We start from the raw sequence: 12,525 nt of genomic DNA on the forward strand, positions 1-12,525 counted from the left end.
AGATGACTCTGTGTGGCTTCCATTGTACACAACGTTAATGCAATTATTACTGCCGATTAATACATTTGTGATGTGAGCCTGGCACCTTCCCCTTTGCTCTTGATCTGCCTCCGTCTCTCTCTGGATCCTTCTGCATGTGATGAAATTGTCTCCTCCTGCTATTCAAGTCTCTGATCACATGTTATTTGGACGTTCTGCCAGAGACGGGTGTGAAGAGCAGGTATAATTTTCCATTTTTCAAGGACCTGGTCTTTCCTACTGGGAGTCTCGCTTACGGGGTAGGGAGGGAACACGCAAGAATCTTGATCTTTGTCTTAAGGAATGGGACAGGCTGAATGGGGAGGCTCCTGCCTTATTCGTATCCCAGTTGGATTCTGACATCCGAGTCTACACAGGGTTTCCCTTAAATGCCATCTAGAAGTGTGACAATATTGTCTCCTTCTGCTCTTCAGGTTTCTGATCACACGGAATTTGTAAAGAGCAGGTATAATTTCCCATTTTTCAAGGCCCTGATCCTTTTTTCTGATGGTCTCGCTTAACGACCTGCATGTTCATTTACTGATACATTGGGGAGAATGGAGGGGGGGGGTGTTAGGTCTGCCTCTGTCTCTGTCTGGATCCTTCTGCATGTGACAATATTGTCTCCTTCTGCTATTCAGGTCTCTGATCACATGTCATCTGGACGTTCTGCCAGGGACGGGTGTGAAGAGCAGGTATAATTTCCCATTTTTCAAGGACCTGGTCTTTCTTACTGAGGGTCTTACACACGGGGTAGGGAGGAAACAGGCAAGAATCTTGATCTTGTCATAAGGAATGGGACCTGCTGAATTGGGAGGCTCCTGCCATTTTTGGATTCCGACATCCAAGTCCATATAGGGTTTCCCTCCAAGGCCGTCTAGAGGTGTGACGATACTATCTCCTTCCGCTATTCAGGTCTCTGATCACACGTCATCCGTAGATCGGACGTGTGAGCGCTTCGAGGCTCGGCTTGCTGCCGCTATGGAGGAGCTATGCTCCAGGGTAAGAGCATCTTCGTTACACGGGCTCTGTGCAGAATTTATTTATTTATTTATTTATTTATTTATTTATTTATTTATTTATTTATTTAGATTTATATACCGCCCTTTCCCAAAGGACTCAGGGCGGTTTACAGGGCATTTAAAAGAAAGTCAATACAAACGTTAAAACAAATTAAAAAAGATTTAATAGAACCCTGAGAAGATGAAGAATGACTGACTTCCTAAACGTCCTCACCAGGAAGGAAAGGATGACATTTTGAAGGAAGGTCTCAGTGCTGGGAAGTGGGGATAGAAAGAGACAATTGGGTTCAGGCTATTGGTGCCAGCTAGTGAAGGGAACAAGAAGAGGTTCCTATCTCACCAAAGTTCCCAGGCTGGTTCCATTTCCCCCAAAAGTGTTGCTTCCTGAAAAATGTCTGGTGATGATGTTAGACCTCCAAACCTTGGGACAAAGCCGCCAAAGAGGCAGCTTTGGCAGCAAAACCAGCTGTTTGTCAGCGGGAGAGAAAAACCACCCGCCACTCAGCACCCCTTCTTCTGGGAGGTCCTGATAAGAGACTCTAAATTAAAGAGTATTTTTCCTCAATGGGTGGCAGCAGAATTGTGCAACCATTCTTTCCTCTGGTATTACGGTTTAGTACTTCTAAAAATATTTTCAAAAACATCCTCTCAATATTTTCCCCCCTCCATCTATGATTGGATTAAAGACTTTCTTAGGGACCAGCTACAAACAGTGAGGGTCATGTCTGTTTTATCCACACACACCCTGAAGCTTTGCACCGGCTCGCCACAGGGCTGCATGCTTAGCCCCTACCTGTACTCTTTGTACACATATGACTGTGTATCATCCGACCCATTTACTGCGATAATTAAGTTCGCAGATGATACGACCGTGGTGGGTCTTATTACAGGTGGGGATGAGACAGCATACAGGGCGGAGGTACAAAAACTCCATATGGTGTTGTAACAACAACTTGCACCTGAACATCGGCAAGACGAAAGAGATGGTGCTAGACTTCCGGAGGAAAAGAGAGGAACCTGCCCCACTTTACATTGGGGAGGGAGGGGCTGTGTGGAGAGAGTCTCCTCCTTTAAATTTCTGGGAGTCTACCTCTGCGAAGATCTGACCTGGAAAGTTAATACAACCCAGGTGGCCAGAAAGGCCCAACAGAGACTCCACTTCCTCAGGGTCTTGCGGAAGAACAGGGTAGAACAACGGCTAATGACCTTTTTCCAGCCTAGTATAGTGAGTGTCCTCTCGTACTCTGGAGAAACCGTTTATACACCACTTGTGTTTATTTCACTTCCCTGCTGCTGGTTTCCCTTTGTTTCAGAGGTGTTGCTCTCTCCACTGCAAGGCGATTTTGGACATTCTCCAGAGCCTACTTGACTGGCAGAAAGATCAGGCACATCTGAACAGAATAATTGCGGTATGATCACGGGCGATGGTTGTGACCGTCCAGTTTGAAGGTATTTAAAACCATGTTGGCTACGACTCATAAATCGTAGTATTGTAATCAAATGGGTTGCCCTTTCCTCAGTCACAGAGAGGACTCAGGACTTGCTATTTCATCCAGAGGAGCCAAATCCTAACCAGATGAGGCATTTTTAAGAAAGAGCAGTTTGCAATAAAATGTAAACACTTGCAAGCCGTTGTTGCTACATTAACCAGCATTGTCCTAGTGGTGGTTTTATTGAAAACATACTGCAGTATAGTAAACTGAAATAATTACATTTAAATTTAAAAAGCTTAGAAAAATGGCTTCTTTCTACAGTAAGCATCTTAATTACTGATAAGAGCAGTGCAGTTTTTCTATTACTGATATATGATGAAGTATTCATAGAGATTCTCAAATAAATCAAAGAGTGCAATATATATAAAAGGTTAAAAAAGTCTACATTATCCTGCAACATAATCATAGCGTCCGTATAATAGGTTAAGCCAAAGCAATTGATATTCTTTAATTATAAGTTGTTGTTTTTTTTAAAAGCAAAGTGAAAAAAAAAGCCAACCCATAATAAATAATTTATGGACACAATATGTCGTCATCATCGTTCTGGTCCTTGAGGATGACTTTCACCATTTTTTCTGGGTCACCGTCACTGATAATCTTTATTTTTCCCTCCAGCGAAATCCAAGCCGTCTGGAGCTGCTTGGCAGCCGATGCCTCTCTCCACCTCAAAGTCCTCCTTCATCTGCTGAGCAAGATTCCCCCCATGAAGGAAGTGATGGAGGAGATGGAGTTCGAATTGCTCACTTCTGTAGGTTGCCCACCTGAGGGGTTTCTCTCCGCCTGCCGTTCCCGGGAGGGTTTGGAGAGAAGACCCTAGAAAACCTGACTCTTCTCCTTCCTCTTCTGTCTCTCTCTCCCAACAGCGGGGTGCCACCCTTTGGGACTTCATTGCGGTGATGAAAAAGGAAGAACTGCCCAAAGGGCAAGTGGACACCCTTCTCTTTTATTCCATTTTTTATCTACCTGACTGGCCCAAAGGAGAGCGACCGCTGTAGTCCCTGCAGGTGATTCATCACGATTTCTTCCCATAATTTTTCCTGTTTAAGCTTTACACTGAACGGTGTTAGCCTTGAGGGAAGACAGGAGATGGTATCTGCTGGGCCTGTTTCTGATGAACTCGCCAGGCCGGTGGCCAGTCTCAAGTCTGAGACATTTGAAGAACATCTGAATCCAACTGAGAGTCAATATGGATCCTTCAGAGCTCCTGATGGATGCAAGAACATCAGAGAGTGGAGGGTGGGCTGGAAATCCTTGAGGTTATCACAGCCCAAACCTTGTTCCATGTGAGAAAACAGAGAACTGATGGAGTAAGGCTTGGAGCCAAAGGGATATGAGGCACAGAGCCAAAATTTGCACATTTATACGAGTTAAATGATTTAAAATGCTATATTTAAGCCTTCTTGCCAAAGTGCATTGCAGCCTCATTGCAGATTTTTGATCTTTTATTTGATATTATCAAATTCAGATTCATTCCCGCAATCTAAGATATTGATGTGGTGCCGGAGTAATGAACCAAATGGAAAGGGAAAAGGAAAGGGAAACCCACCTGAGTTTTGCATTTTTATCCTACAATAATTTGGGGCAGGGATAGGGGTTTGGCTATTGTCACCCAGGAGATTGTGGTGGATTCCAGGGATGGGGAGATCTCTATTGGTGAAGCTGGGCCATCTGGGTCCCCCATCACCTTGTCTAGCAGCCTCTCTCATCTGATACACAGAGCCAGAATCAGCCTATTGATCAACTCTACCATCTCATGTAGAGTGTGGCAGTTGAAGCCCTGAAGAAAATTATGAAAATAGCCTAGACCAATTCCCGCATCTTGGTGGCCATCAACAAAAACCACGGCTGGGAGATGCTCAAAGATCCCGAGGAGCAACACAAGGGATTTTCCTCTCTAGGAAGGTAAAGGGCAGAATCCTCTCTTGGGCTTTAAAAGATGATACTTGACTTTGTCCACTTGGAAAGGAGGTCTTCTGCCTCTAATATGAACAATTTCTCCTTTTCAGAGCAATGCGGATGTGCAGAATGGACGAATTTCCAGGGAGACTGATTCCTCATTTATTTGAATACCTGTTTTTGGAAAAGGAGGTTACGAGAAAGGATTACGCTGCATTTTTTGCAGAGGTATTTTTCTCACAACTAGATAAATTAGGGAGGGAGTTGAGAGATGAGAGGCCTGACCATACAATGCCCTTATTTCCTGCTCTGAAAACAGAGCAGGGAACTAGGAAGTGACCAGACTTAGCAGATTAGAGATGTTTTACTAGTCTCAGCTTATTTTGTGGAGAAGTGGAGCTGCTGCATAAGAATTTAGGAAACAGCTGGGAAAGGCGGGTAGAGCTATGAGAAACTGCAGGGGAGAAATCCATGGATTTAAGACTGCATTCTTTTGCTCCACACTTTTATCACAACTTTCCTTCTTCCAACAGCATCAAACAGAGGCAAGGAAACAGGGAGGGAATGCATGAAAGGGGAACATTTTCATCAACCACAATTGGGCTGCAAAAACTTCAGGTTGTCCTTTACCCAGAACTGTAATGAAACCCGCCCATTAGGGTGGTATTGCATAATGGTCATGAAATGGGTTGGTCATATCAACGAGCAGATTTTAGGAGCTTTTTTGTGGAGGTTGTTAAGCAAGACACCATTGGGAAGCAAGCCAATGATTTCCTGGAGTTTGGTATTGCCATCAGCCAGAGGGAAGGGCTGGTTTTGGGCAAAAGTGTCATATAATGCAGTCAGGGGTGGCCAAGCATGCAAAGTTAGGTCATGTGACCCTGGAGGGGAGCAACCATCACAATTTCAAATCCAGTTTGTAAGTTCTCTCTTGTGTCAGTCTTAACGTTCAACGTTCAAGTTAAGATAGGCAAAAAAATGGTAAGTGAGCACCTGTCCAGCCTAGATGAGTTCAAATCACCAGGACCAGATGGATTACACCCCAAGGTTCTCAAGGAACTGGCAGATGTGATCTCAGAACCACTGAACTATATTTTTCAAAAATCCTGGAGCACTGGGGAACTACCAGAAGACTGGAAAAGAGCTGATGTAGTTCCCATCTTCAAAAAAGGAAAAAAAATGGATCCAGGAAATTACAGACCTATCAGCCTGACCTCAATATCTGGAAAGATTCTGGAAAAGATAATCAAACAACAAATCAGTGAACACCTTGATGCAAACAAAGTCATCACTAAAAGCCAATATGGGTTTTTCAAAAACAGATCATGCCAGGCAAATCTTATTGCATTCTTTGATCAAGTGAAAAAATTAGTGGACCTGAAGAATGCTGTAGATATAATTTACTTGGACTTCAGTAAGGCATTTGATAAAGTAGATCACAACCTACTACTTGATAAGATAGAAAAATGTGGGTTAGATAGCATCACCACCTGCCATACTCAGCATGTGGTCCTCAGTGGAACTGCATTTACATGGAAGGAAGTGTGTAGTGGGGTGCCCCAGGGCTCTGTTCTGGGCCCAGTGCTCTTCAACATGTTCATCAAAAAATTGCATGAGGGGATTGATGGGGAACTCATCAAATTTGCAGACGACACCAAGCTGGCAGGACTAGCAAATACTCCAGGCTTAAGATACAGGAGGATCTGGACAGACTCGAACACTCGGCGCTATCTAACAAAATGAAATTCAATGGTGAAAAAGTAAGGTTCTACATTTAGGCAGGAAAAATCAAATGCACAGGTATAGGATAGGTGATACCTTGCTCAATAGTAGTAACTGTGAAAGGGATCTCAGAGGCCTAGTGGACAATCACTTCAATATGAGCCAGCAGTGTGCTGTAGCTGCCAAAAAAGCCAACACAGTGCTAGGCTGCATTAACAGAGGGATAGAATCAAGATCAAGTGAAGTACTAATACCACTTTACAATGCTTTGGTAAGGCCACATCTGGAATACTGCACCCAGTTTTGGTCACCACGATGTAAAAAAGATGTTGAGACTCTAGAAAGAGTACAGAGAAGAGCAACAAAGATGATTGGAGGACTGGAGGCTAAAACATATAGGGAACGGTTGCTGGAATTGGGTATGTGTAGTTTAATGAAGAGAAGGGTGAGGGGTGACATTATAGCAGTGTTCCAATATCTCAGGGGCTGCCACAAAGAAGAGGGAGTCAAACTATTCTCCAAAGCACCTGAAGGCAGGACAAGAAGCAACGGATGGAAACTAACCAGAGAGAAGCAACCTAGAACTAAGGAGAAACTTCCTGACAGTTAGAACAATTAACCAGTGGAACAACCTGCCTCCAGAAGCTGTGAACGCTCCAACACTGGAAGTTTTTAAGAAGAGACTGGACAGCCATTTATCTGAAATGGTATAGGGTTTCCTGCCTGAGCAGGGGGTTGGACTAGATGACCTCCAAGGTCCCTTCCAACTACTACTACTTCTACTACTACTACTACTACTACTTATTATTATTATTATTATTATTATTATTATTATTATTATTATTATTATTATTATTATTATTATTATTATTATTATTATTATTAAACGTCCGCTTCCTTAGAGTGGAAGTCATCCTGCCCTCTTGTTCCCCTCAGTTTATTGGCAGGCCCTTCCAAAAAAAGGAGAAAGCTCTGATGGAAAGAATCTTCTTCGGCCTGAAGTTCCTGCTAAATGACCGCAGCAGCCTCATCCAACTCTTCGGCATCAGAGGAATCTGCAACGCAGCCCCGAATCTTCCCCAGAAGGTAAACCTGGACGTAACGTGGGACAGATGGCGACATCGTCCTTCTTGGAGGAATTTGGTTTTAGGGTTCATGATGTAAACGTCTATGTGGCCTGATGCCTTTATTTTATTCATGAGAACTGATGAGGCGATGGGGCCACTAATAAAACTGACTTTCTTCCTTTCGGGTCAAAAGGAAGGAGGAGCTGATTTTAAATGCTTGCCTGAAATTTACAAGAGATTCACATTGAGTGATCTGGCAAGAGCAATGGACGGGATCCTGAAGACTTGTCCAGCTCCTCCTCCTCCTCCTCCAGCAGAAGTTTCACTGCCATCCGCACAGAAGGAGGACAACCTGCACATTGGGGAAACTGAGGAACCTCTCAGTGGATGCAGGCACAGCCCAGAGGACAAACCCCTCAGGGCGGGATTTGGCCACTCATCTGCACCTGAAAGACACTGGTCACCTTGCTCAGGACAGCAAGATTGACCTTCTGGACAGAGAGGTCTAAACAACGAGTCAAAGACTTCTACACTCTTCTCTTCTACTTTACTCTTCTGTACTCTACTCTAAATTCTACTCTTCTTTACTCTACTTCTCTTCTACTCTCTTTTCTTCTACCTTCTCTCCTCTGCTCTCCCCTCCTTTCTCTTTTCTCTTCTCTTCTTCTTCTCTTCTACTCTACTGTACTCTACACTCTATTCTCTACTCGGAATGGCTGTGTTGTGACGCCGCTCCGAATGAGAGTGCCGATCTCACAGCTTTTTCTTTGTTCCCGGGTTTTTTTTAAAAAAAAGCTCCAGATCTCTCGGAGGGAGATTAGAAGCAGAGGCGCCCAGCTAAGCAGCTCAGGACGGCGGTTTGAGCTGCAGAAAGCAGGAAAGCCTAGGAGAGAGCCGGGTGAAGGAGACGGCCCATTATGGCGGCTGTGAAGAAATGACAGCTGTCAAAAATAGCGGGCCAGCGGGACAGCGATTCATCTAACCTGGCAGAAGAATCACTCAGCGAACTCTTGTAAGTGTTCCGGATGGTGAAATCTTTCTAGAGAATGTGTTATATTGATGTTAAAATGTGTTATTGTTGAAAAGTTATGTTAACCACTGTTGAGGTAAATAGCCGTGATGGGAATACACGCGGCAGCTTTTGACAGTTGTCAAAAGCCGCCGGCGAGTGTGCAGGCGCAGCAGCAGCTGACAGCTCTCAGCGGCTGTGAAGAAATGACAGCTGTCAAAAATAGCGGTGGGCCAGCGGGACAGCGATTCATCTAACCTGGCAGAAGAAACACTCAGCGAACTCTTGTAAGTGTTCCGGATGGTGAAATCTTTCCAGAGAATGTGTTATATTGATGTTAAAATGTGTTATTGTTGAAAAGTTATGTTAACCACTGTTGAGGTAAATAGCCGTGACAGGAATACACGCGGCAGCTTTTGACAGTTGTCAAAAGCTGCCGCCGGAGAGTGCGCAGGCGCAGCAGCTGACAGCTCTCAGCTGTCAGCACGGCTTACCACCACGCATGCGCAACCGCCACGAGGACACGAAGCTGTCAAACACACCCCGCAGCCGATTGGCTCAGCAGTTCATGCGGGAGGAGAACGTGCAGCTGATTGGTGCAGCCAGACGGCGGCCGGCTATAAAAGAGCAGGAGCAGAGCATATGATTGTCCGGTACCTCAATAAACAGTTAGACTAAGCCAGCTGTCTCCGAGTTGTTCTTAAGCCACTTCAGAGAATTTCACAGAAGAGAAGATAAGAGGAGAGGCCCCAGAGCGAAAGGGGAATTCATCTCCCCTGTCAGATAATGGTGAGAAGGAGGGGGGGTGTGGAGAGATCTGACCTTAAAGCAACAGGCTCACAGGCTGTAAGGACTGGAGATCAAGGGTGGTTTCTCTTTCTGGCTTTTGCAGTAAAGCCAAGAAGTAGTTTAACAAAAAACAAAATAAACTTGAAGAGTGACAGTGCGGACTGAGCTGAGAGAGCGGACATCTTGAAGAAAAACTAATGACCAATTAGCATCAAAGGAGGGAAGAGTGATACTCATAACATAAGAAGTGAACTATTTGTTTCAAAAAGTTTCTAAAACAAAAGGGATAAATGGTAATTGTTTTGAGAATTTAGACCAATAAGAATTAATTGAATATAACCTATGGTATGATTGATCTGGAGGAAACTAATTAGGAATAAAAAGTTGAATGTTTAAGAAGGGAGAGAAAATCTATTTCTCCCCTTGTTGTATATAATAATATTCATAACTGAACTGACTGTGAAATCTGGTTTTTATTGTTAAAGAATTGAATAATATTGGTTATATTATTGTTACATGTTTCTTTATAGAAAAGTTAGGACTGTTTGGAATATAGATATTTGAAATTGATTAATAATGATTATTATGTTTTAGTGTAATAGGTGTAATAGGTTGGATATTGTGTTAGCAACAAAATCTAGCATTGTTAAGATATAAGGCACTAGTGATTATAACCTTGGAAGAACGATAAATTCCCCAGGTGTGGTGGAGGGAAAGACAAAGATTGTGTATAAGTGGGAGGGTTGGCTGACGTCTTTTAGAAAGATGACAAGCATCCCAAAATCTCACGAGAGTTGGGACTGGAAGAAGGCAGATGACCCAAGCCTCATCAGCAGGATTAAGCTCAGCAGGGCAAAGATCTATAGAGGAGATGATGCCGCGGGAGAGAGCAAGCTCACTTAAAGACATACAAGCAATATTACAATCCATGCAAGAGGTTATGTTGAGAAATCATGAGGATTTAAAAAGAGAAATAGGTGAAATAAGGAATGATACTGGAGAACTCAAAGAGAGGATGGGAGCAATGGACGGAAAATTTGAATGTTTTCAACAGCAAATATTGAAAAATGAACAGAAATTATTAGAAATGGAAGATAGAATGAATAAGGAGGAAAGGAGTAGATGAAATGAATGAAAAACTTTTGCAAGCAAACAAAGAGTTAGAAAAAACCATTATACTGTTTGAAACCGAGAAAGCAGACCACTATTTATGTTTCTAAAACATGAAGGAAGAGAAGGGGGAGGACCTCCCAGAAATGATGACGGACTTGCTAGCAAGGGCCCTAGGGACAGGGAAAGATGAGATGGCAAATGAGATTGATGAAATATATAGAATTCACACAAATTACGCGAGAAGAAATAACTTACCTAAGGAGGTACATATCAGATTTCTGAAGGTCAATTAGGGATGAGATTTTGCACAGAACAAGAGACGACCCAATAGAATATAGAGGTAAACAACTAATTGTCCTCAAACAAGTCCCTAGGAGGGTAAGAGATCTGAGAAGGCCCTACCAACATATTACATTAAAATTAATAAGACAAAATATTAATTTTAGGTGGCTGATGCCGGAAGGGATTGTGGTGACCTGGCAAGAAAAGAGATATAGGTTAGATTCGATTGATAAAGCAGAAGAGTTTTTCCAGCAGCATCTAGGCAATGAAGATGAACTAGAAGAAAGAGAGTTAAGAGAAGGAAACAATGCAGAGAGATATAATAGAAAGACACAGGAATCACAAGACAAAGAACAGGAAACAGAGAGAAGAGAAAAAATGAGAATGCACCATGACAACAATGATGAGTGTAGACAAAGAAGTTAAGGAAGATAGACCGACAAGGGCAACAAGATAAAAACAGAGGCAGTAATATAGAAATATTAACAGTATTATCATTAAATGTGAATGGACTAAACTCCCCAGCTAAGAGAAATATACGGTAACTTTGAATAAACTCAGTAAAAAATTTTTAGATATAACAATTCTACAAGAAACACATATAAAGACTCAAGATCAGGATCTATTAAACTACCCTAAGTTAGGAATTAAATTTGTATCGCTTTCACAGCAGAAGAAAGGAGGAATTGTGATATATGTTAAAGAAAGAATCCCAGCAAAACAAATTTATCGAGATGAGGAAGGTAGAATATTGATTATTGAAATTTCCTTGAACAAAATAAAGGTCGCCCTGGTAGGAATTTATGCCCCCAATGAAAAACAAAGACAATTTTATAAGAAATTGCATAAGGTTATTGCTGATATGGATTATGAGAACATTTGTATAATTGGCGATTTTAATGCAATTATAGAGAGAGAATTAGATTATAGGAGTGAAGAAGTTAGGAAACGAACCAGGAGAATATTACCCGGTACTTTTTTTAAATGGTGGATGAATTAAATATTCAACATAGTTGGAGGGAGAAAAATTTGAATGAAAAGCAATTTACATACTATTCAGGGCGGCATCAATCGTGGTCTAGAATTGATATGGTCTGGACAACGAAAGAACTAAATTCAGATATTGATGATATAATAATAGATATTAATACTTGGGCAGATCATAATCCCATTGTAATTAAATGGAAAGAACAGAAGACAACAACAAGGAGGTGGACTCTTAAAAAGGCAATCCTAAACCAAACAGAATTTAAACATAAGATGGAGGAACAAATGTGGACATTCTTCCAGATAAATAAGAAAGAGGAGACTGGCACTCAAAATTTATGGGATAGGGCCAAAGCAGTTATGAGAGGGACTGCAATTGCATATATGACCAATGAATATAAAAAGAAAAGGCAAAATCAAAAAAGTTTAGAGGATAAACATAAAAAATTAGAATTAGAACTATAAAAAACCCACAATGTAGAGATTTAAAACAACAGTTGGATTTAAATAAGCATAAATTGAATATTATAGAAAAGGGAGAATTGGCACACACAAAAAAGCATTAGACAAAAAATTTTTGAGCAGGCAAATAAACCTGGGACATGGCTGGACTATAGATTGAAAAAACAAGATAATAGATGGATTAGTAAATTACGTAATCAAGCAGGGGAGATAGTACGTCAAAATGATGGGAAAAATGGATGACATATGAATTCTATAAAAATCTTTATAAAGAGGAGGAAATGATCACTGAGGAAAGAGTATCACAATATCTTATGAAAGCAGACCTACCGAAGGTTTCAGAAGAATTTCAAAATGTATTAAATAAAGATATAACAGTTCAGGAAATTATGGAAGCTATTAAAAAACAAAAAAGTAATAAAACACCTGGCCCTGATGGACTACTATCCAAAATATATAAAAACCTCCAAGAACTTTTGTTCCCAACACTATTGGATTTATTTAATGAGGTACTAAACACAGCAAAAATTCCAAATTCATGGAAAGAAGTAATCATCTCACTAATTCCTAAAGAAAACTCTGATTTGACCTGTATTAAAAATTATAGACCCATTTCTTTACTGAACACGGATTACAAGATTTTCATGACTATAATGGCAGAAAGA

General features: G+C 41.6%; 1 protein-coding gene across 1 annotated transcript; it reads left to right on the top strand.

Annotated features, from left to right (window-relative positions):
* Window positions 1-685: 685 nt before the first annotated feature.
* On the top strand, window positions 686-8,874 carry LOC308676934 (uncharacterized protein). Its single transcript, XM_081343005.1, has 9 exons — window positions 686-713; window positions 934-1,020; window positions 2,354-2,489; window positions 3,149-3,281; window positions 3,397-3,537; window positions 4,251-4,435; window positions 4,540-4,657; window positions 7,088-7,237; window positions 7,412-8,874. The coding sequence occupies exons 6-9, from the start codon at window positions 4,386-4,388 to the stop codon at window positions 7,703-7,705; spliced, it is 612 nt and encodes a 203-aa protein (XP_081199131.1). The 5' UTR covers window positions 686-713; window positions 934-1,020; window positions 2,354-2,489; window positions 3,149-3,281; window positions 3,397-3,537; window positions 4,251-4,385; the 3' UTR covers window positions 7,706-8,874.
* The last annotated feature ends 3,651 nt before the right edge of the window (window positions 8,875-12,525 follow it).

Source organism: Vipera berus, assembly GCF_964194415.1.
Source record: "Vipera berus genome assembly, chromosome: Z".
Classification (NCBI taxonomy): Eukaryota; Metazoa; Chordata; class Lepidosauria; order Squamata; family Viperidae; genus Vipera; species Vipera berus.